Genomic DNA, 21584 nt, shown 5'->3' with positions numbered 1-21584 from the left:
AAACTGTTTCATTCTATTTATGGGTTTTCTTTCACGTGACAGGAGCTTGTTCAGTAGTATGTGAAGCACCTTGAATATAATGCTTAAGAGTACCGATCTAGGATATCTATTTGAGAATATTCATTTTGACCTCATGAATGTGTGTGTGATGCTATATGGCCCACCATTGATGTGACCAGTGAGTATATGGTGCCTGGACTGCTAATCAACATGGACATGGCATCCAACACCATAGACAGCATCCATTGGAATCATTAACCCCTGCTGTGAGAACTTTGAGTCATTCACTGCTACAGATCTGAATACTGGTAATGACATTAATATAGGTTTGGTTTTGAGAGTGGAAGCAAGAACAAAAAGATAGTGAAATGGGAGGGAAAATATGAATGAACTGGTGAGAATCCATGTGAATTTAAATAAATATATGTTGCATAAGATTGATAAGACTAAAATTGAATGGTCTAAACAATTCACTCGGTTAATACTATATGCTTTTGCAATAAAATATCAGCAAGTTTAATAACATCTCACCCATGAAAAGCGTTGAGGCGTAGCGAGGCGCTCCACCAAAATCTAAGGCGAGGAGTAAGCCTCGAGGCGCAAAGCGTAAGCCTCAAAATTTTTTTTATTAAAACTTAAAAAAAACTATAAAAATTATCTAAAATTATAAATAAATAAGAAATGCTTTATTGATGAAGCAACAACCAACAAAAAATAAAAAATCTCAAATAAATATGGAAAAAATATGATCTATGTAAGTATCTAAGAAATAAAATCTGAGCATTCATTCAATAAAAAATTAACATTAACAACAAAATGCATATTAGCAATAACAACATGTGTGGCTCGAAGCAGAAGAAGTAGAGGGTGGAGCCAAGGCTGATCCAATTGAATACCTAGGAACCTTTTATGCTCACAATTACAATATCCTAGGAAATAATGAGATCATATATGCATCAGGAGACTGGGGACAAGGCTGATCCACATCCAAAATAAATTTTAAATGGTAATTTTAAATCCAAATCCGAACTAGATCTGCTGTAAGAAACTTTTAGTCAGAATTAAATTTTATAAGGCAATACTTGATTTGGTGAAAGAAGAGGTTGAAACATGTCTACGTGTAAAAGTCACAAACTAATTAAAATTGATCCGCATTTGAATACAGATCATATAGAATTTGTGTTCTATCAGGAAAGATTATGTTTTATATTACAACAGATAGGATTGCGTTGGATGGACTAGCAACGAGCTGATATGATTTCCAGCTAGGGATGCAAATGGATCTATTAAATTGGATTATTTTTTTATCCAGATAAATATTGTAAGATGGATCAAAATCCAATCCATTTGCATTTTCTACATGCAAATAACATGCTTTTCACTTTATTTTTTTATGGGATCCAGTATTACCACATATAGTTTCGATTCAGATCCAACTTAACCGCATTAAATCTGATTCGGGTCTAAATGATCAGAACTGAATCCCAGTCAGACCTGATAAATCATTTTTGCATTCATTTCTAAAAGCAATAAAATTAGACCCAATAGAATAGAAATCCATCATAATCCTACTTTTAACAGCATCTATGTATTACAAAAATATATGAATGAACATGGAAAAATTGGTTGCATCATGCTGTCCCCATTAATTTATGCACAAAGCTACCTTGAGGAAGACGTGTAAATGGGCTGAGAATGAGAAGAGATAAGAAGAAGAAGAGGAGAACGAGAGAGAGAAAAAACTAGAAACGAGAGAGAGAACCTGTTTTGGGGCTTCACCACAAGAGAGCGAGAGAATGCTGTGAGAGCCAAGAGAGAGAAAAAACTAGAAACGAGAGAGAGAACCTGTTTTGGGGCTTCACCACAAGAGAGCGAGAGAATGTTGTGAGAGCCGAGAGAGAGACTACTGTGAGAGACTGCTGTGAAAAAAAAGAGGGGCTTAAACATAAAGGCCCTCGACCCCTTTATGTTTAAGCCCTAAATTTTGGTCAAATGAGGGTTTTGACCCTCATTTGACCAAAATTATTGAGGCATATGCGCCTCATCCTCAGGCGCGCCTCGCCTTGAGGCGTGCGCCTCAAGGCGTATGAAGCGCACGCCTTAGGCCTTTTACGCTTTACCCATACGCCTCAAGGCATAAAGCCCCTCGCCTTGAGGCGAGGCGCGCTTTTTGCGCCTTGAGGCGCGTTTTTAATAACACTGATCTCACCACTTTGAAAACTAAAATTTGTAATGGAGTTGGACGATTCGGGTGATAAGAAAGTTTTGATGGCACCTCCACAGCCACCACCTTCACCAAAGAAATCGGTGAATCTGTCTGTTAAATTGTATCTCTCGTTTGTATACATATATTTATATATATATATATAAAGAGAGATGCATATACATATACATATGTATGATACATATATGTATATGTATCTACAACAACAACAACAACTACGCCTTTATCCCAAAACAATTGCGGTCGGCGATATGAACCAAAAAAGAAAATCATCCTGGGTCTTCCACATGAATCCTTCTCCTCCAATCATTTCTATCCAATGCCATGTCTTCGGTGAGGTTCAAAGCATTCATATCCTTTCCTATCACCTCCATTTATGTCTTCCTAGGCCTACCCCGACCTCTTTTAACTAATATATTTTCCCATTTCTCCATCCTTCTAACTGGAGCATCATTAGGCCTTCGCCGAATATGTCCAAACCACCGTAAACGATTCTCTCTCATCTTATTTTCAATGGGTGCAATGCCTACCTTCTTACGTATCTCCTCATTCTGAATCTTATCTTTATTGTATTTCCACACATCGATCAAAGCATACACACCTCAGCTACACTCATTTTTTGAATATAACGTCTCTTGGCAGCCCAACATTTTGTACCATATAGTAAAGCGGGCCTAATAGTCGTCCTATAAAACTTTCCCTTCAACCGCAATGGCATTCTATGATCGCACAACACTCCAGTTGCACTTTTCCATTTCATCCACCCAACCTTTATCCTATGATTTACATCTCCATCAATTCTCCATACTTTTGAATGATAGATCACAAATATTTGTTCCTCTCTCTATTTCTCTCAATAAGTTGTCTAAAAAGATGTATAACTTCCATAGTTGATCTTCTAGGCATAAAACCAAATTGATTCTCCGATATCATGACAACCTTCCTCAACCTAGACTCAATCACCCTCTCCCAAAGTTTCATAGTATGACTCATGAGTTTTATACCACGATAGTTTGTGCAATCTTGTATATCACCCTTATTCTTATATAGAGGCACCAAAGTACTCTTCCTCCACTCATTAGGCATCTTATTTGTCCGCCAAATCTTGTTAAAAAGATTTGTCAACCATTCTAAACCTTTCTTTCTCAAGCATTTCCAAGCCTCGATAGGAATACCATCTGGGCCAACTGCCCTTCTTGATTTCATTTTCTTCAAAGCCTCTGCAATTTCTTTCTTTTGAATATTACGCATGAAGTCACGATTCATCTCATGAAAAGGAATGGATAAGTCTCCAAGATCCTGAGCATGACTTCCGTTAAATAGCTTATCAAAATAAACTTTCCATCTCTCCTTAATCTCCTCATCTTTGACTAAAACCCTTTGCGTTTCATCTTTGATACATCTAACCATACCCAGATCCTTCGATTTCCTATCTCTCATCTTTGCAAGCCTATAAATATCCTTCTCTCCCTCTTTGGTATTTAACTTGTCATAAACTTCCTTTTATACCTTATCCCTCGCGTTTCGAACTACTTTTTTAGCTTCCTTCTTTGCTATCATATACTTCTCCAAATTCTCATTATCACGACTCTTACTTAGATTTTTATAAAACTCTCTTTTAAACTTAATAGCTAATTTGACATCCTCGTTCCCCCATGATGTATCCTTATCTAGCGGTGACCGCCTTTAGACTCACCCAATACCTCCTTAGCCACCTTTCTCATGCCACCCGCTATCTTATTCCACATTGATTCTGAATCCTCCTCGAGACACCAATCAACTTCCTTAACTACCTGCTCTACAAACATTCCTTGTTTAGTTCATTTCAGTGCCCACCAATTAATTCTAGGATCTATCCTCTGTCTATCCCTTTTGCGGCATTGTCTAATTCTAAAATCTAAAATTAAGACTCTATGTTGTGTAGCTACACTTTCTCCCGGTATAACCTTACAATCGATGCAACAACCCCTATCTCTCTTTCTAAGTAGGAAAAAATCTATCTGACCTTATATGTATATGTATCTATCGTTATATATATATATATATATATATATATATATATATATATATATATATATATATATATTTCTCATCATGTAACCCCATGGGTATTTTTGTTTTTTTCTACTTTTTATGCATATCACATTAGTGAATATGTTTGTAAATCTTTTTTCTTGTTTTCTTGTTTTCTTTTCCTTTTTCCTTTTCCTTTTTTTCTTTTCTTTTTCCTTTTTTTGACTTAGTCAACATCTTGGAGGGGGTCCAACAATGGATGTTGGACCCCTCCAACGGTTAGATTTCTAACCGTTGGAGGGGCTCCAACGTCTAGTGGGAGCCCCTCCAAGGTTTTTGAAAAGAAGTCGTTATTGGGTCTTGGACCCAAGTCGGGTTTGTGTAGGACCGGACCCGACTTTTGTACCATATCGGGTCAAGATCCAAACATGGAGTGTTGTAATTATGTTTGTTATTAAAGGGTATTTTTGTACCCTAAAATGATGTATTAGTTAAATACTCATACCCTAATACGATGAGAACACGATGAACACTTCAACGTGTTATTTTTCTGCAGCCTCCTTCACAATATCGTGTTTCTCCTTTCTTGCACAGGTGAACATGGAGATCATTGTATTTTAACATGGTATCAGAGCAACCTGGGATTGTTTTCCAGAAGGAATGACCAAGGAGATGATCTGTTTTTTTGCAACCCTGATTTTTGCGTCTTCTTCCTCTTTTCTTTTCTGTTTCAGATCTGGTAAGAACGCCAATACCTTCTTCTTTTCTTTCCTCTTCAAAATTATTTCTGCGTCTTCTTCCTCCTCCTCCTCCTCTGTTTCTGTTCTGGTGAAATTTATTCTCTTCTTCAGATCTGAATCTCTAGAGATTTAGAATCAGTCAATCTATTAAAAAAAAAGGGGGAGACTGCCGACTACCTACACTCCTTTTTCTTAAACCAAAGGAGTTCTCGTTTTGGGTCTCTCGACGTAAAGAAACATCGATCAGTTTTTGGCAGTCGATCAAAATCCTCTCCTTACTGAAATTAATCTGTCTTTTCAGTTTGCATAATCTTTATCTCGAAACACTCGTATTCCTGTTTTTCATGTTTTTACTTAATCTGGAACCATTTTATGTTGATATTTAGGTTTTTGCACTGTCAATCTGAATATTATACTCTCTGAAACTAATATTCTATTGTCTCAGTCTGCAATATCTTTTATCCTGAAGCATTCATATTCTTGTTCTGCATTTCCACTTAATCTGAAACCGATTTAATGTTGATATTCAGTTATTTGATCAGTTTTTTCTCTGATGATACTCGAATATAATATATCTGTCATACTTCAAAAAAAAAGGGACAGAATGTAAAACCCACAAAAAAAATTATTTGGACTCGGGCCGGATCCGTCAGGTGTTAGTCGGCTGCGTGCTTTTATAAGCACGCAGCGGCAAGGGGGGGGGGGAGGTTTCTCGAAACCTCCTTCCCCTCTGTTCTCCCATTCTCTCTCTCTCTCTCTCTCTCTCTCTCTCTGCACCCGAGGCCATCGCCTCTCTCTGCCTAGTAAAGGCAGCGAGGCGGGGGGGTTTCAAATACGAAACCCCTTTCCTCTCTCGTTTTCTATGCACTCTCCCCCTTTCCCCTCTCGCTCTCTCGTTTCTCTCTCGGTACCCGACCCCCTCTCCCTCTCTCCTTGCGTTTGTCGAGCAGCGGCCTTCGACGACGATGACCTTCCCTCCGACAACCCACTGCCTCTTTCCCTCTTTGTTTCTTCGTCTCTCTTGCTCGTTTACCAACGCCGATGACGACGCCGGAGACCTCCTGTCCGGCAGCCCTCAGGTGACCACCCCTCACCTCTCTTATTGATGAGATCGGCACAGGCGACCCCGACCCGAGCTCCCTTCCGGAAACCCAAGGTCGGCAACCCAGGTACGCACCCGTCTGCCGCATCCTCTTCCCCTTTTCTTTTTTTCTTCCTTCCGTCGACTGACCGGGGGAAAAAGCCCCTGCTTGTCGGTCTTTTACGATAGGGAATGGCCGTTCGGTAGGGGCTCACTTTGCCGACAGGTCGGCAGGGGTAAAACCCCTGCCGCCTGTGAGAAGGGTTCTGGCAGGGGGGTTTGGGGCCCCTGCCTGCCCTTTTGTTTTCACCAGGGAAGGTCGAGACCCCTCCCTGTCTCTTCTTTTACACAGGGAGGGTCGAGCCCTCCTTGTCTCCTTTTTGTTGCGCATGGTGTGTGCGCGTGGGGGATCAAAAATCCCCAAATAGGAGAGGGGTGTTCATCGTCCTGAAAAGGGGGTTCTGTTAACCCTAATCCGAGAACCCCAAATCTACGATTTGGGGGTTTCGGATGTGTAGGATTCTTTGTGATTTTGCATATGTGCCGGTTCCAAGTATGAATTGTGTTGCTGTCAAACTCACATCGATTTTTTTTTGGGATTTTCGATTCGAAGGAAGGGTTTCTGTGATTCATGGATTGGGTATTTTGTTTCAAGGATGCACACACAGTCTACTCGTGTGGGTTGAAGAGTGCACGTCTGTAGACCGTGCTTATGGAACTTTTGGTCTTGCTACAAGTTCCTTAGATTCAGTATTCTAATCAGCCATGTTTGTTGTTTTTTTTTATCATGAATTTTTGAAATGTTCATTTTGATCGAACATCTTATCTTCGGACAAAAAAATGTCTCTTACGAATGTTTACATGTTTATGTTAAGGAGTGTGTATAATTGTACTACTTTAACCTAAAACTGCATCCGTATTTGCTTTAGCATCAAGGAGGCCACGTGTTTGTATCTCAAACTATGTTTGCATACGACTACTTAATTGTGGCAGATTGTATATTGTTTTAAATACTTTCACCATGAGTGAAATCTGTAGTGCGCATCATTTTCTGAAATTACTAACTGAAACTTATAGTGGAATTTGATGTCCTACCATTTATACTCTATATTACACTCAACGACCGACATGCACATATTAGACTAATCCAGACACGAATGTACGTATTCCAGTTTTTAATCATTCATAGCTCAGACACTTAGGGCTGTGTTTGGGACCACACGTATCCCTGCGGTACACTTGGGAACACAGAGCCATGCTTGTGGGTTGGAAAAATCCTTCTATGCATACACTTATATACTTGTATATTTATCAATTTTTGTAGTTGGCTTATATTCCAAAAATTTGTATTTTTGTATACGGGTCCAGACCCTATGTTAGACAAACTTGCATTTGTTTTTGGGCATGTTCTCTTGTTGTTAAATGGTTCTTGAAGATTTTACTCAAGATATGCATGTTAGGACAAAAATCGTGAACTGATTGCTGTAGAAACACCATGTTATTTCTTGAAATTATTGCATGCAAATCAGAATTTTATGAATTGCTCATCCTTGGTCAACTGTTACTTTATGTATGTTTCATACTTTATTTCATTATATAGTGCATTCACCTAAGGGTTCAAACACCTGCACACGAGTAATGGTAGAGCTCAACTGGTTTAATAATATTGTGGTACCTTAAATGAAAATTTTATTAAGTTAATCATTTTGGGACATCTTGCCTAATTGGGCAATATGCGTTGATTACCCGATGTAGGTACTTGGGCTATTAGCTTGTGTGCTATGGCAATAAAACTGATGAAAAACTTAATCTTAAATGTGGTATGCCTGATTGGTTTAAAGGCACCGGGGCTTGTGTGCTTGACTGGTTTAAAGGTACCAGAGCACTCTGAGTGGGTCTGTGCAATCAAATAGACAAAAAAATTGGCTTGTATACCCTTGTAAGACCAGAAAGGGTGGGGATCTACTACTATGGTAGTAAATTTTGGGGAAACGTCCCTGTACTTCGGAAAATTTAATTAAATGAAAAGATCAACCCACTCATATTTGGGCTTACCTTGGAGAGGGTAGGTGGTACAAAACTCTGGGGACATGTGTTTAATTGTTTTGAGCGGAAATGACTCGTTGGTCTTCAATCCTCGAAGTTGGGGGACCCAGACTACCAATGTGTCCTAGGTGGTAGCTCTTTGTTCTTCTGTAGAAGTTAGGGATGCATCCTGTTTTGGTTTTGGCCTTTGAGAGGTTCTCACGGTCACTGGCCGCTCCTTTAGGATTTACAGTTTTGGTTAGAACGTTCGGGTTAATAAAATATCCGTGAATAATAAACCCCAGAATGTTCTCTTCCGTTACAGGTGATTCGGCCCGCGTGTACCCGCGGGATAATTAAAGCTAAACATTTGAATTAGATCATCTTAGGTATCACATCTGAGTAGGTAGTGATAGATTTACAATTTTATACATATACAGTTACTTGTAATATGTGAATATTTAATTTCAGCATGCAATGAAATTTGTGTCTATGTGATATTTAAATTCTGCTAACAATATTACTTGTTAGTTAGCTTCTTGTTGATTGTCGTGATATAGATATTTACTCTTCCTTTGTAAATGTTGAAAATCACATACAACACCCACCTCGCATACTGGACGCATGATGTACCTGCAAGAAAAATTACAGTAATTCCTACTTAGACAGTTGTAGTCTAATTCCTATAAATTTATCAATATTTTGGTTTCCTTTTTTATTATTATAGCATGTCATTAAACTCTGATGTTATTATTCATTTGATGATGAAATGAAATAAATGATTTGGTTTGCTCTCCACTATCATGTTTCAAAATGCTTAACCTCATAGTATTTATTGTTTCCGCGGTTTAAAAAAATAAAATCCTCAAAAATATGGGTTAATATTTCGGGGCGTTATACCAGTAATATCGAAACATAAGTCTGTTCACACTGGTTGATGGGTTATAAGACTTTCGTGTGTTTTGGTTATGTATTTTTTGTCAAGTAAAAGCTTATCGATGAAATTACGTATGACTTTGGTGTCTCTAAGATTCTTATGATTATGATGCTTATGCAGGTAAATGACACGTCACGCCTACATAGTTGTATTCCAGAAGATTTCATTATGATTGTTTGTGTGAATATATCATACCTGCATAACATGATTGATAAATATCATGAATATTTGATTAAAATGTCTTGAAGATATGTGCGTGAGTTACACGCTAAAAAGGTCGAATGCGATGTGCTTTAAGATAAGAATTGTGAATGCATATGATGATGCAATGATCTGAATATTTGCACATATAACTTGAATCCTATGTGAATTTATTGAACTACGTAGGAGTTACGTATGTTGAAGTTTAGTTGATTCATAATATATTATGTGCGTGTTCTCATATGAATAGAACTCATGCTTTGATTTCGCATGCTTTGAGGTCCTATTTGAGGATGCAATGTTCCTTGTGGCAATGATGCGATGCGTGGTGTAATATGGTTCTGTATGATATGATTGAAATGCCACGTGATAAGAAATGTTAAAAACATGTGATAAATGTTCATGGTTCATGGAACCTTATTGAAGGAATGTGTGATCTTGTGATTTGTTTTACCATGTGAAGTGATACGATTCATATTGCTGGTATTCATGCTTGTGCTCATATTGGTGGCTACTGAAATGAAATGGGGATCTTCGAAACACGAGCTTTGATTAACAAGAGCAAGTGTCAAGAATGACACTAAAGCATAACCCTTAAAAAGGGTATAACTGGAAACAAAATAAAAATAAAAATGTATTCTTTATTGATATGAAAAACCAATTGCTTAAGAAGCATTGGAGTAAAATACAAGAGGGGCTGCACCCCTTTATATACACAGCTGAAAGAGGACTCAATAGAGCTGTTGGGCACAGTCCAACAGCTCTATTGCTAGTCAAGTCTGGACAGGACTTGACTAGCAACAGTCATTCTAGTTCAAACTGAACTAGATGACATAAAGACAAAAAATTAAAATAAAGGAAAAAAAATACAGAAAAGAAAGAAATTAAAAATGTATTTATATATATAATAATATAATATTATTATATATACATATATGTACAGTTTTACATTTTAACACTCCCCCTCAAACTTACGGTACAATGAGCGAAAGTTTGTCTAAGAGAAAGTGAAATCGGGGAGCAGCGAGAGGCTTTGTAAAGAGGTCTGCTAACTGATATTCTGAAGTGACATATGGCAGATCAATTATCCCGTGTAGATATTCCTCTCTGACGTAGTGACAATCTATTTCGATGTGTTTGGTGCGTTCGTGGAATGTTCTGTTACTGGCAATGTAGATCGCACTTTTGTTGTCACAACACATTTGTGAAGCCTTTGTTGCTTCAACTCCCATGTCAGCAAGCAGTCGTCGGAGCCAAACTACTTCCATGGTCGTGGTTTCCATGGCTCTGTATTCAGCTTCGGTGGATGAGAGAGATACCTTCTACTGCTTTTTACACCTCCACGAGATTAATGATTCCCCTAAAAAGACACAAAAGCCAGTGGTTGAGTGTCTGTTATTGGGATCACCTCCCCAATCAGCATCAGTATATGCAATTAAATCAAGAGAAGAGGAGGAAGATAAGAAAAGTCCTCGTGAAAGAGAGGACTTGATGTATCTGATAATACGCATGACTGCTCCCATATGAACAGAAGTAGAAGCATGTTGAAATTGACTTGCTGTATGAACATCATGTGGTATATCTGGTCTGGTAATGGATAGATAGGAAAGTGCCCCGACAAGCTGTCTGTAAGGAGTAGGGTCTGCAAGAAGTTCTCCATCATCAATCTTCATTTTAACATTAACAACTTCTGGAGTGTCAACTTTCTTATCATCAGTAATACCAGACCTGAAAACAATATCAAAAGCAAATTTAGTCTGAGATAATAAATATCCTCTAGGAGAATAAGCAACTTCAATGCCTAAAAAATATCTCAACAAGCCCAAATCAGTCATTTCAAAATGAGATTTAAGAAGTGTTTTGATTGTTTCAACTCCCTGTTTATCGCTTCCGGTGATGATCATATCATCCACATAAAGAAGAAGCACAATGATTCCTGCATCAGAATTCTTAATAAACAAAGCAGTGTCAGTTAAACAGAATTGAAAACCAATATCAATCATAACACGACTAAACCTATCATACCAAGCTTTTGGTGCTTGTTTAAGTCCATAAAGAGCTTTTTCTAAGCGAAGGACTTTACCCTTAGGAATACTTAGACCAGGAGGGGGTTCCATATATATTTCTTCAACTAGCTTTCCATTTAAAAAAGCATTTTTGACATCCATTTGAAAAATAGACCATTTTTTGATAGAAGCTAAGGCAATTAAGGTTCGGACAGTAGTCATACGAGCCACCGGAGCAAAGGTTTCTTCATAATCAATCCCATATTCTTGGGCATAACCTTTGGCTACTAAACGGGCTTTATATCTTTCAAGAGTACCATCACTCTTGGTTTTAATTTTATAAACCCATCGACATCCTATAGTTTTCTTCCCTGGAGGAAGATCTTGAATATTCCATGTAGAAGCCTTTTCAAGTGCATCTAATTCAACTTTCATGGCTTCTATCCATTTGATATCATTTTTTGCTTGAAAATATGTGGATGGTTCTTCATATGAGTGAATTAATGCAATAACTGCCCTATATGTGGGTGAGAAAGACTCGTATGATACAAACTTTTCTGGAGGCCTCGAGATTCGGGATGATTGTCTAGTTGGAATGTTAGAATATTTCTCAAGTGCACATGGAGTATTAGACTCTTGTCGCCTGGAATATTGAATACTAGTATCTCTATGAACTTCTTCATTTTCAACATTAAGATCAATAATTCTTGGATCATCATCAAAGTTACAATCAAGGTCATATTCATCAGATGTTGATGTTAGATCTAGCAAAAAGGAGTACTCAGTGACGTCTTTTAATTTTCTAAAATCAAAGAAGCTCTCCTTTTCAAGAAAGGAAACATTTCTAGACACATATAGTTTATTATTTTTGAAGTCAAAACATCTATAACCTTTCTTGTTTTCAGCATATCCTAAAAAGGCACAGGGAATCGCACGAGGGGAAAGTTTATCATTTTTGTCAGTAAATATGAAACATTTGCACCCAAATATTCTTAATCTAGAGTAGTCTGGAGAAATGTTCATAAGTTTTTCAATGGAAGTGATATTTTGTAACGAAGAAGATGGCATCCTATTAATGAGATAGGTGGCAGTTAAGGCAGCTTCTGCCCAAAAGTCTTTAGGGACTTGATTTGCTATTAATAAAGTTCTAGTGGTTTCTATAATATGACGATGTTTTCGTTCTGCCAGTCCATTTTGTTGAGGTGTATAAGGACAAGATCTTTGATGTGTGATGCCATGCAATTTAAGATAATTTTGAAAATCTGTGGATAAAAACTCTCCCCCTGAATCTGTGCGAAAAATAGTAATATCATTTTGAAATTTGTTTTTAACCATATTATGAAAAGTTTGAAAGTATGAAAATACTTCAGGCTTATGTTTGAGAAAGTACATCCACGTATGTCGGGAGAAATCATCGACAAAAATAACATAGTAAACAAATCCTCCTTTAGAAATTACTGGTGCAGGACCCCAAACATCCGAGTGTATTAATTCAAGTGGTCTTGAAAAGAAAAAGGTTCTGTTCTGAAATGGTAATCTTTTCATTTTGCCGAGAATACAATCTTTACAATCAAATGATTCAGAGTTACAAAATTTCCCTAGATTTGGAAAATGTTGGATTTTGGCTATATGTGGGTGACCAAGTCTCTTATGCCACAGTTCCAACTCTATTTTTTGAATATTATAACAAAAAGCTTTCTTCGGCATTTTCAAAAAATCCATGTAATAGAGTCCTCCTTCTCTATGGCCTTCCCCAATCAGCTTGCCTGACTGGCGATCCTGTACCCAACAACCATGAGAAGAAAAAGAAATATTACACCCATAATCAGAAATTTGAGATACAGATAAAAGATTTAAATTTAATTTGGGAACATGTCTAATTTCTGGAATAAAAAATTTTTTTGTTTTATAAATTTTTTCAAAATCTCCTATTCCTTCTATTTCAAGAGAAGTCCCATCAGCAGTAAAGACCTTTGACACACTTGTTTTATTTTTAACACATTTGGATAGACTTTGATTATTTGGGGTCATATGAAAAGATGCACCAGAGTCAAGAAGCCAAGAAATTTTACCTAAATCAGAAAAAGATGAGGCTGCTGCGCCGGTTGAAGCTTCAGATGAGGAAAAGGCACCTTTGATGAGAGGCTGAAGGATCTCCATTAGTTGGGCCAGGGAAACTGGTGCATCCTGATCTTTAGGCTCCGATCCAGCAATTGCAGCTCTTTTTTCTCTCAGCTCCTTAAGTTTGGGACATTGTGGCCTGTAGTGTCCCGGTTCATGACAGTGATGACAAATAACTTTCTTCTTATCATAGTCACCATTTTGTCGGTTAAAGTGAGGAGGCCTATATGATCGAACATGATTCCCTGGTCTAGACACGGCTAAAACGGAATCATCTTCAATTTTTAAAGAACCTTTCCGGAGACGATTTTCTTCCATTGTTAACTCTTCAATAGTTTCCACAATAGAAGGAATTTTTCCCCGGTGAAGTAGGGCCGATTTAGTGGTTTCAAATTCCGGCCTTAATCCAGTGATAAACTGGTAAAAATGTTCAACATCGAGTTGTTTCTGACGAAGCTCGATGTCTTCGGCACAATGCCACTTTGGTTCTAAAAGGGAAAGTTCTTCCCAAAGTTCGGACAACCCATTGTAATATTCACGAATAGTTTTGTCTCCTTGTGTCATCATTCGAACTTTTTCTTGGAGGTTGCACACGTGTGCAATATCTTTAAGGGAATACATATTCTTAAGGTATTCCCATGCCTTATCGGCATGATCAAATTTGGCAAGACTTGAGCATTTTTTAATGTCAACGCTATTGATAAGCCATGACATTATCTTCGCATGAGATATTCTTCATTCTTTCCATTTCTTCTCGTATGAGGCAATAGCCTTGATTTTCTCTTCTTCCGATAGAGGGACGTCTTTATCTCCCTCCTTTTTAGTAAGAGATAGCTTAGGTTCCGAATCGGAACCATCCACAATCCCCCATAAGCCTTTTCCCCATATATGGTGCTTCATGATTGAAGCCCATGTTACATAGTTCGTATCGCTTAGTTTCATAGGCATGATGGTGACTTTATCATTGTCATCCATCGATTACAAGGAGAGAAAGAATAGGGATAGAAGAGAAACAAGAAGGAAAATGAGAAAGAAAGAAAAAAAAAACAATACAACAAGATGTGAAATCTTCTCCAATGAAGTGATAAAACACTTCTCTTCAAGTGGCGAACACTTTTGCAAACGGGCACGAAAACCGAGGCAGCTTTTCCTCAAGATTTAGTACTTCCGCGGCTCTGATACCATGAAATGAAATGGGGATCTTCGAAACACGAGCTTTGATTAACAAGAGCAAGTGTCAAGAATGACACTAAAGCATAACCCTTAAAAAGGGTATAACTGGAAACAAAATAAAAATAAAAATGTATTCTTTATTGATATGAAAAACCAATTGCTTAAGAAGCATTGGAGTAAAATACAAGAGGGGCTGCACCCCTTTATATACACAGCTGAAAGAGGACTCAATAGAGCTGTTGGGCACAGTCCAACAGCTCTATTAAGAGCTGTTGGACTGTGTCAGTCCAACAGCTCTATTGCTAGTCAAGTCTGGACAGGACTTGACTAGCAACAGTCATTCTAGTTCAAACTGAACTAGATGACATAAAGACAAAAAATAAAAATAAAGGAAAAAAAATACAGAAAAGAAAGAAATTAAAAATGTATTTATATATATAATAATATAATATTATTATATATACATATATGTACAGTTTTACATTTTAACAGCTACTCATCCCAAGAGCGGTCAATTGTTCGGAGCAGTCGATTGTATTGATGCATGTATCACTGTGTATGATATCTGTTGAAGACCCGGGTAGCCGCAAAGACAACAAACTCCTGTGAGGAAGTGTATGGTCCAAGATCAGGTATACCATCTTGGGCGGTAATTCCTTGTGAGGTTGTACATTTCCTAGACCAGGTGATCTGACATTGATCTTGTTAATTATAATAGTGGCTATCAACCCTGAGAGCGATCATTTGTGTTGATGCGTGTATCACAATAATTTTTATTGAATATGACATTTGTTGAGGACCGGGTTCCCAAAGGATTCTCTGTGAGAGTATGTATGATCAAGATCTGGTAATCGGTTAGAGCGGTAAAATCTCTGTGAGGAAGTATACTGTCCAAAAGCGGGCAACCTCAAAGGCGGTGAAATCCTGTGAGAAAGTGTATTGTCCAAGACCGGGTATACCATCTAGGACGATAATTCCTTGTGAGGTCGTACATTTCCCAGACCAAGCGATCCGACGTGGAACTTGTGAATTTTGATTACCATAAAAAGTTCTGGTGAGCTGTGATGATCTTCTGAGATTGATTGAAATAGCCACTTATGTAACGACCCCAATTCATACCCCTTGAAAATGCATGATTTTTTTTAAACCAGTGCGAAAAACTTTCCAGAAACCCGGGGTCCTCATAGTTCCAATTCCAACTAGATGTCTAATCACCACAAAGGAACTTACAATCATCATCCATAAGAACCAAAATAACCTCTTTATTTATGAATCAAGAATCAATTTCAGAGATAATGTTTTGCTCAACAGAAAGTAACGAAAAATTGACTGAAACAAAAGAACTGAAAGAAACAGTAAAACTAAAAAACAAAAAAAAAAGAGTCACTCTGTCCACTAGTGAAACTGTCAAGAACCAAGTGTGACCCTCGTTCCCTCCCAGTAGCTGTTGATTTCACTGATCATATGTTCTTGTGAAAAACCAATAAAATAGGGTGTTAGAATCGAAATCATGAGCACAAATACTTCTTAGTGAAACATGTGAGACAAAGGGTTAAGACAAGATATCATGCAATATTTTGAGGGAAATGCAACATGACAATTTATAGCATTTAAGAATTTTTTCATGCAACAATTATATGTACTAAGTATGTAGAAATAAACATTACACACTATGTCACATGGGTGCGGGTGCGGGTGCGGGAGCGGGTGCGGGTGCGGGGATTCGGCACTTCCAAAAAACCCGGGTGCGGGGGTGCGGCAGGGGCAAAAATGTAAAAAAAAAAATTATATATATATATATATATATATATAATTTTGAAGTTTTAATAGTTTTAACATTTAACAGTAAACATTGTCATAAACTCATAATATGATTTATCATGCATGTAGTATATCAACCTAAATATCAAATTACCTAAATATCAAATTATCAATCAAATAAGTAAAGCAATTACATAAATCGACCTAAATATCAATCAAATAAGTATGCATAAAAGAACTAAATTACATACCAAAGTATATCCTGATGAAGTAATGAATGCTAATAATTTTCTTCTTCATCATCAAATGCATCATTAGAAGGAATACTGGGCTCAGCTAAATCCATGTTTGTTACGTTGAATTCATGTTCTCCCTCGAAGTCACACTCTTCTGGGTTTACATCCCAAAATTTGGATGTTCCTTGTCTGCATTATAAACCCAAATTGAAAATGATAAATACAATACAAGTATATTTAAATGAAAACTAAGAAATAATCAAATAACTAAGAGAGCAAATTAGTACCTGTATTCATCATTGCTTCGCGAAAGTAATCGAAGATTTGAATGAACATATACTAAATCCTCTGCACGCTTGCTGGTGAGTTTATTTCTCTTCATGTTGTGGATTTGAGAATATGTGCTCCAATTTCTTTCACAACAAGATGAACTAGCAGGCTGCGATAGCAATCTTAATGCAAGACGTTGCAGAAGAGGTGTTTCCGATCCAAATGTTGACCACCATGTGATAGGATCTATATTATCTTCTTCTCTCGCGAATAATGCCGGTGCATATAATCTCGAAGATGAAAATTTTCCAAACTCTTGTGTGACTTGATGTAGAAGATGTGCTTCTGGAAAAAGTCTTGTCATACACATATTTCTATGTCTTGATAGCTCTGGGTCTAAATTTGGAGGGACACGACCAATACCATCAGCCCGCCACTTATTTGCATAATATTTTGGATTAAGAGAATGTGTCATGCAATGCAAAGGAGTGTTGCTCTTATCCCATCTTCTGACTAAAATTGAATGAATATGATTAAAAAAATCTGAATCATCCAATGCAGGATTTTTTTCTTCATGCATGAAAACTATAGCTTGTATTTTTTCAATCATATTATCCCACATTTCATAAACTCTGTGAAGCATGGGCTCATCCTTATCAACTTCTCTTAACATTTCCCAAATAGGTTGCGTAAATTGAAGGAAGTATACCACTCTGTCCCAAAACTCATCATCAAGAATGAATTTCTTAATTTCTTGAGCCTTCATATCATCATCAACACGATAGAATGTCCAATTTTCATCAGTCACCATGTTAATCAAAGCATTCTTCACTCTTTTAATCCTCTTCATCATCACAATGATGGACGCAAAACGTGTTTCAGCGACCTTCAACAATTTCAAATCAGAATGCCTATTAAATATAGCATTAGCACGATGGTGGTTAACAACAAAATTCCTAATGCTTTTGACATTTCTTTCTAAATCTTCAATCCATGAACATAAAGCATATGCTTGTGAATTTTCTTCTTCTTTGGGGTTGCATATGCTCTTTAGGGCTAGATTTAAGCTGTGTGCTACACAGGGAGTCCAAAAAATATGAGGGTACTCACTCTCCAAACTCAACGCTGCACTTTTACAAACCGGAGCGTTGTCTGTAATGATTTGTACCACTTTCTGATCACCCATTTCTTTTATCACTTCTATAAACAATCCCTTCAAATACTCTGCATTTTTATATTCCCCAGATGCATCAACTGCTTTCAAGAATATTGGGCCACTAAGCGAACAAGCAATGAAATTGATTAATGGACGCCTTTGAATATCTGTCCATCCATCAGACACAATGGAAACTCCATTTTGCTCCCATGAATATTTTTTAATTTCTAGCAACCTCTCCACGTTTGCCCTCTCTTCTGCAAGAAGTGTGGTTCGTATTTTTTCTGAACTTGGAGGCACATAACCACTCAAATTACAATTTGCCAAGGATGTTACTAAATCCTTCCAATAAGGATTTCTAGCCGCATTAAATGGGAGTGAACCAGAATAAAAATACCTCCCAACTTTTCTATCCAACTCTTCTCTTCCATATGTATTGAATGCTGCTTGTATCGTTCCTCTACCTCCTAGATTGACTTTTCTTTTTTTTTCAGCATCTTCTTGATGGCTTGCAAATGGCACACTGACTGCAGAAGAATCGGCCATTGCCTTTCTCTTCTCATATTCTTCTTGTATTTTCTTGTATTGCCTTCGCATTGACTCATCAACTTTTCTGCAAGCTGAAATGCCATGTCCTGGTATCTTCAACAAATGAGCCTTCACTCTTGTGTAAGACCCAACAAAATCTTTTTCGCAGAGCTTGCATCGAAATCTTTTGTTCCCACCACCTCCTTCTCCAGTTTTTGCAAGTTTATCTACATGTATCCATAGTGGCCCCACATCATCAATCCCACTGCAACTATCAGCAAAACTAGCAGCAGAACTCACATGTTGGGATGAGGATGACGCAAGTCCTTTCCCTTTATCCGTCATTTTTATCCTGAAAACACAAAAAAAAATACATTACAATTTTCAATTCAATTCAAAAAAAAAAAACAGATGGGGAGGGGCTCAGCCCCTCCCCTGTCGACCCAAAAAAAAAAACTGATGGGGGAGGGGCTCGGCCCCTCCCCTGTCGACCCCCAAAAAAAAAGATGGGGGAGGGGCTCAGCCCCTCCCCTGTCGACCCAAAAAAAAAAAAAACAGATGGGGGAGGGGCTCGGCCCCTCCCCTGTCGACCCCCCAAAAAAAAAAACTGATGGGGGAGGGGCTCGGCCCCTCCCCTGTCGACCCCCCAAAAAAAAAGATGGGGGAGGGGCTCAGCCCCTCCCCTGTCGACCCAAAAAAAAAAAAAAAACAGATGGGGGAGGGGCTCGGCCCCTCCCCTGTCAACCCCAAAAAAAAAAAGCTGATGGGGGAGGGGCTCGGCCCCTCCCCTGTCGACCCAAAAAAAAAAAAGATGGGGGAAGGGCTCGGCCCCTCCCCTGTCGACCCCCAAAAAAAAAAAAAACTGATGGGGGAGGGGCTCGGCCCCTCCCCTGTCGACCCCCAAAAAAAAAAGATGGGGGAGGGGCTCGGCCCCTCCCCTGTCGACCCAAACAAAAAAAAAAGATGGGGGAGGGGCTCGGCCCCTCCCCTGTCGACCCCAAAAAAAAAAAGATGGGGGAGGGGCTCGGCCCCTCCCCTGTCGACCCAAAAAAAAATGATGGGGGAGGGGCTCGGCCCCTCCCCTGTCGACCCCAAAAAAAAAAGATGGGGGAGGGGTTCGGCCCCTCCCCTGTCGACCCAAAAAAAAAAAAAGATGGGGGAGGGGCTCGGCCCCTCCCCTGTCGACCCAAAAAAAAAAAGGATGGGGGAGGGGCTCGGCCCCTCCTGTGCCGAAAAATGAGGGAGCAGGGGAGGCTCAGCCCCTCCCCTGCCGACCCAACAAGAGACCGAGAGAGGGGGGGGGGGGGTGCTCGGCCCCTCCCCAGCCGACCCAAGAAGACGAGAGACATACCTGCGAGCCGAGAGGAGGAGCCGAGAGGAGGAGTCTGGGAGGCGGAGCTGGGGGCGGCGGCGCTGGGGGCGGCGACGCTGGGGGCGGCGGAGCTGGGGCGGCGATGGGAGAGCTCGAGCTCAGGGGGAGAGAGAGGAGAGATTAGGGCAAAAAAATTTTTTTGCCCTAATCCTCCTCCTTTTCATCGGGGTGGGGGAAAAAAAAATTCGCCCAAAAATTTGGACAAAAATGACCCTGGGTGCGTTGACCGCACCCAGGGTCGTGTTGACCGCACCCGGTGCCGCACCCGCACGCGAACCCGCGTCGCGTCGCGTCGACGCGGGTGCGGCACCTGTTTTGCCGAGTCCCTGTGACATAGATTACACATTCACCATCATGTAATGATTGTAGTAACAATTAAAATATGCATGATCTAATGCATAGCAGGAAAATGCATGATTTTTGTGCAATGCATGAATCCTTTTGTTCTCTTTTATTTAAGTTTTCATTTTTCCTTATGCATGCCTTATTAAATGCAATACAATTGCCCGCTGATACAACAAACAGGTACAATCCCTGAGGTCAAGTTCAGGGTTACCGAAAGCGCCTAGCTAAAAGGGGAAGCGTGGTTCCCCGAAGCGCGCTTCGGAAGCGCGAAACGTCGCGCTTTCGAAGCGTGGGGGGAAGCGTCTCTCTTTTTTGGGAAGCGCGCTTCCCTTTAATGGGGGACGCGTTTCCCTTTAATGGGGGACGCACTTCCCTTTAATGGGAAGCGCGCTTCCCATCACGCTTCCCCCACGCTTTCCCCTTGCTTTTCCTGTTTTTTCCAATTTTTTTTATTTTTTATTTTTTATTTTTATTTTTTTCGCTTCCCCCTCGCTTCCGAGACGCTTCCTAGGCCGCTTCCGAGACACTTCCCGAATCGCTCCTAAGTGGTCCCATGCTTCCCCGCTTCCTAAAATTTTGAAAGTGCCTCGCTTCCTGCTCCCGCTTCCCGTATCGCTTCCCGCTCCCGCTTTCTCAACCGGCAACCATGGTCAAGTTAGATTCTCAGGGTAACTTAACACACAATTTGTATTTTATTACTGGGTTCCAAACTTAGCCTTCGATTTCGGAACATTAGACCTCTACATCTAATGTCGGGGATACAAGAGACACCCCACACCCACAAGTGCCACTTTCTTGGTACAAAAAACAACAGCTGTGTAGAACACACCACCCCCTGGTCAAGTGACGGACTTTTCCTAAAACCGTGGTCAGGAGAAGGAACCTCAATATCGGGTTCATGAGACAAAATAAGCCCACAGAGTTTTTGTATCCTCACAGTCTCCTCAAGACCGGATCTGTAAGATCTCCATTCTCCAGATGAGAGATCCTAGAACGTGTATTACACTGTTCTTAATTATTATATTTTATTAAAAGTCAATTCTTTAAGTTTTGCAACACCATATGCAAAAGTAAAGGTAAAAGTTTGCATTCCACCTCTGATAGGATCCTTACGGGACTCCAACCCGTGGGGATGCAATTAAATATATATAAAAAGCAACCAAGCTCACAACTCTCTAGGCCGGTGATGGTCCATTTAGGCCATCGGTGCATCACACCCCAAAACCAAAGCAGTAACAAAGAGTCTCGTATCACATATGCACATAGCATGTGCTTTCTAAACGTATATGCATCTTTGCTATCTGGAATCATGCATTAACATACATGTATTCAAGCCAAACACTCCCTTGAGTGTGTGTGTGCAAGTGAATGAACCCATCCATTATGTTTGTTCAT

General features: G+C 39.3%; 2 protein-coding genes across 2 annotated transcripts in view; one reads left to right on the top strand and one right to left on the bottom strand.

Annotated features, from left to right (window-relative positions):
• LOC149833647 (phospholipase D zeta 1-like) overlaps nt 1-21584 on the top strand; it is a 155388-nt gene that overhangs the window by 101964 nt on the left and 31840 nt on the right. The gene's annotated exons all lie outside the window — the stretch shown is intronic.
• On the bottom strand, nt 16427-18866 carry LOC149833648 (putative transcriptional regulator tpeD). The gene is made up of 2 exons (XM_090009793.1): nt 16806-18866; nt 16427-16707 (listed from the first exon to the last, which is right to left on the bottom strand). Exons 1-2 carry the CDS (start codon nt 18815-18817, stop codon nt 16563-16565), a joined length of 2157 nt encoding a protein of 718 aa, XP_089865919.1. The 5' UTR covers nt 18818-18866; the 3' UTR covers nt 16427-16562.

Source organism: Nuphar pumila, chromosome 6 (genome assembly GCF_984573655.1).
Source record: "Nuphar pumila chromosome 6, dmNupPumi1.hap1.1, whole genome shotgun sequence".
Lineage (NCBI taxonomy): Eukaryota > Viridiplantae > Streptophyta > Magnoliopsida > Nymphaeales > Nymphaeaceae > Nuphar > Nuphar pumila.
Note: the sequence above shows the minus strand (reverse complement) of the source record. Positions and strands in the feature narration are given on the sequence as shown.